The sequence below is a fragment of the Acyrthosiphon pisum genome, unplaced genomic scaffold (genome assembly GCF_005508785.2).
Source record: "Acyrthosiphon pisum isolate AL4f unplaced genomic scaffold, pea_aphid_22Mar2018_4r6ur Scaffold_1089;HRSCAF=1561, whole genome shotgun sequence".
In the NCBI taxonomy this organism is placed as follows: domain Eukaryota; kingdom Metazoa; phylum Arthropoda; class Insecta; order Hemiptera; family Aphididae; genus Acyrthosiphon; species Acyrthosiphon pisum.
In genome coordinates, this window is record NW_021759222.1 from 1 (window position 1) to 1,490 (window position 1,490).

Consider the following 1,490-nt stretch of genomic DNA (forward strand, 5'->3'; position numbering starts at 1 on the left):
CAGTTTTGTTATGACCGTTTGTGCTGTCATCGAATTTACTTGAAAAACTTCTAGCCACTTTGTGGTTGCATCGACAATAATTAGGAATGTTTGTTTTTGTACGGACCTAAGAAATCGCAATGCACTCTCGTCCATTGTCTTTGTGGCCATTTCCACGGAGTTAGTACTGACTTAGGAGGATTAGGTCTCGCATTTATGCATTCATTGCAGTTTCGGGCCATATCCTCAATTTCTTTATCTATACTAGGCCACCAGAAATACGAACGCGCAATGCTTTTCATACTCGACATGCCAATATGACAAGAATGCAGTTCAGTTAGAATTGACTTACGGAATTTGGTTGGTATGATTACTCTATAGCCCCAAAATAAACAATCTTGTTCAGCAGTAATTTCTATTTTGCGTGTATTATACGAGTTTAATTCGGAATTTATTGAAAAGTCATTACTCCATGAACCTGTTTTTGTAGCGTGTAATACTCTAGAGGTAATTGGATCTCTTTTCGTTTCAATTTTAATTTTGTGCCAATCTAGCGGAAATGGTGACTGTTCGTGAATAAAATTGATGTGAGCGTCATCATATTCATTAATATTATTGTTGCATTGGTTTGTTTTAATGCGTGATAAAAAGTCAGCAGTATTTCCTTCTGATTTAATATACTTAATTTCAAAATCGAATGAAGAAAGAACGTATGCCCAACGTTGTAAGCGATTTGCCGCATAAATTGGTATTCCTTTTTTTTCTCCAAATATGTGGATTAACGGTTTGTGATCAGTAACTAATGTAAATTTTCTACCGTATAAATAATCGTAAAATTTTTTGAACACCAAAAATTATGGCTAGACCTTCTTTTTCGATTTGTGGAAATTTGCATTCACTGTTTGACAATACTCGTGATGCATATGCAATTGGTCTTTCTGAGTGGTCAGGATAAGTGTGCGATATGATTGCACCTAGTGCGTATGACGAAGAATCGACCGTGAGTTTTATGGGAAGTTTTTGGTCATAATGTGCTAACACAGGACTTGAGATAAGCATTTTTTTTATGTTATTATATGCTTGATCACATTCTGGTGACCATAGCCATTTTTTTTCTTGTCTTAGTAATGAGTATAACGGTTTAAGAATGTCTGCTGCTCTTGGAACAAATTTAATGTAATATGTTACTAAACCTAAAAATGATTTTAACATAGTTTTATTTTCTGGAACCAGGGCCGATTGTATTGCATTTATGTGTTTAGTTAAGGTGTGCAAGCCATGCTCATCGATTTTATGACCTAAATATTCAATTGAATTTTTGAGAAAACTACATTTGTTTTGTTTAACCCTTAAACCAACTTCGGATAAAACGTTAAGTAATTTTTTTAATCTATTGTTGTGTTCTTCTACCGTTTTTCCCGCAACTATTATGTCATCTTGAAATATACCAATCCCTTCTAAGCCTGTGGTTGATATTTCCATGGCTTTTTGGAATTCCCCAGCTGAGCTTT

General features: G+C 34.6%; 1 protein-coding gene across 1 annotated transcript; it reads right to left on the reverse strand.

Annotated features, from left to right (window-relative positions):
* Nucleotides 1-80: 80 nt before the first annotated feature.
* Nucleotides 81-1,461, reverse strand: LOC103311213 (uncharacterized protein K02A2.6). The gene is made up of 3 exons (XM_008190792.1): nt 1,190-1,461; nt 846-1,138; nt 81-778 (listed from the first exon to the last, which is right to left on the reverse strand). Exons 1-3 carry the CDS (start codon nt 1,459-1,461, stop codon nt 81-83), a joined length of 1,263 nt encoding a protein of 420 aa, XP_008189014.1.
* Nucleotides 1,462-1,490: the final 29 nt, after the last annotated feature.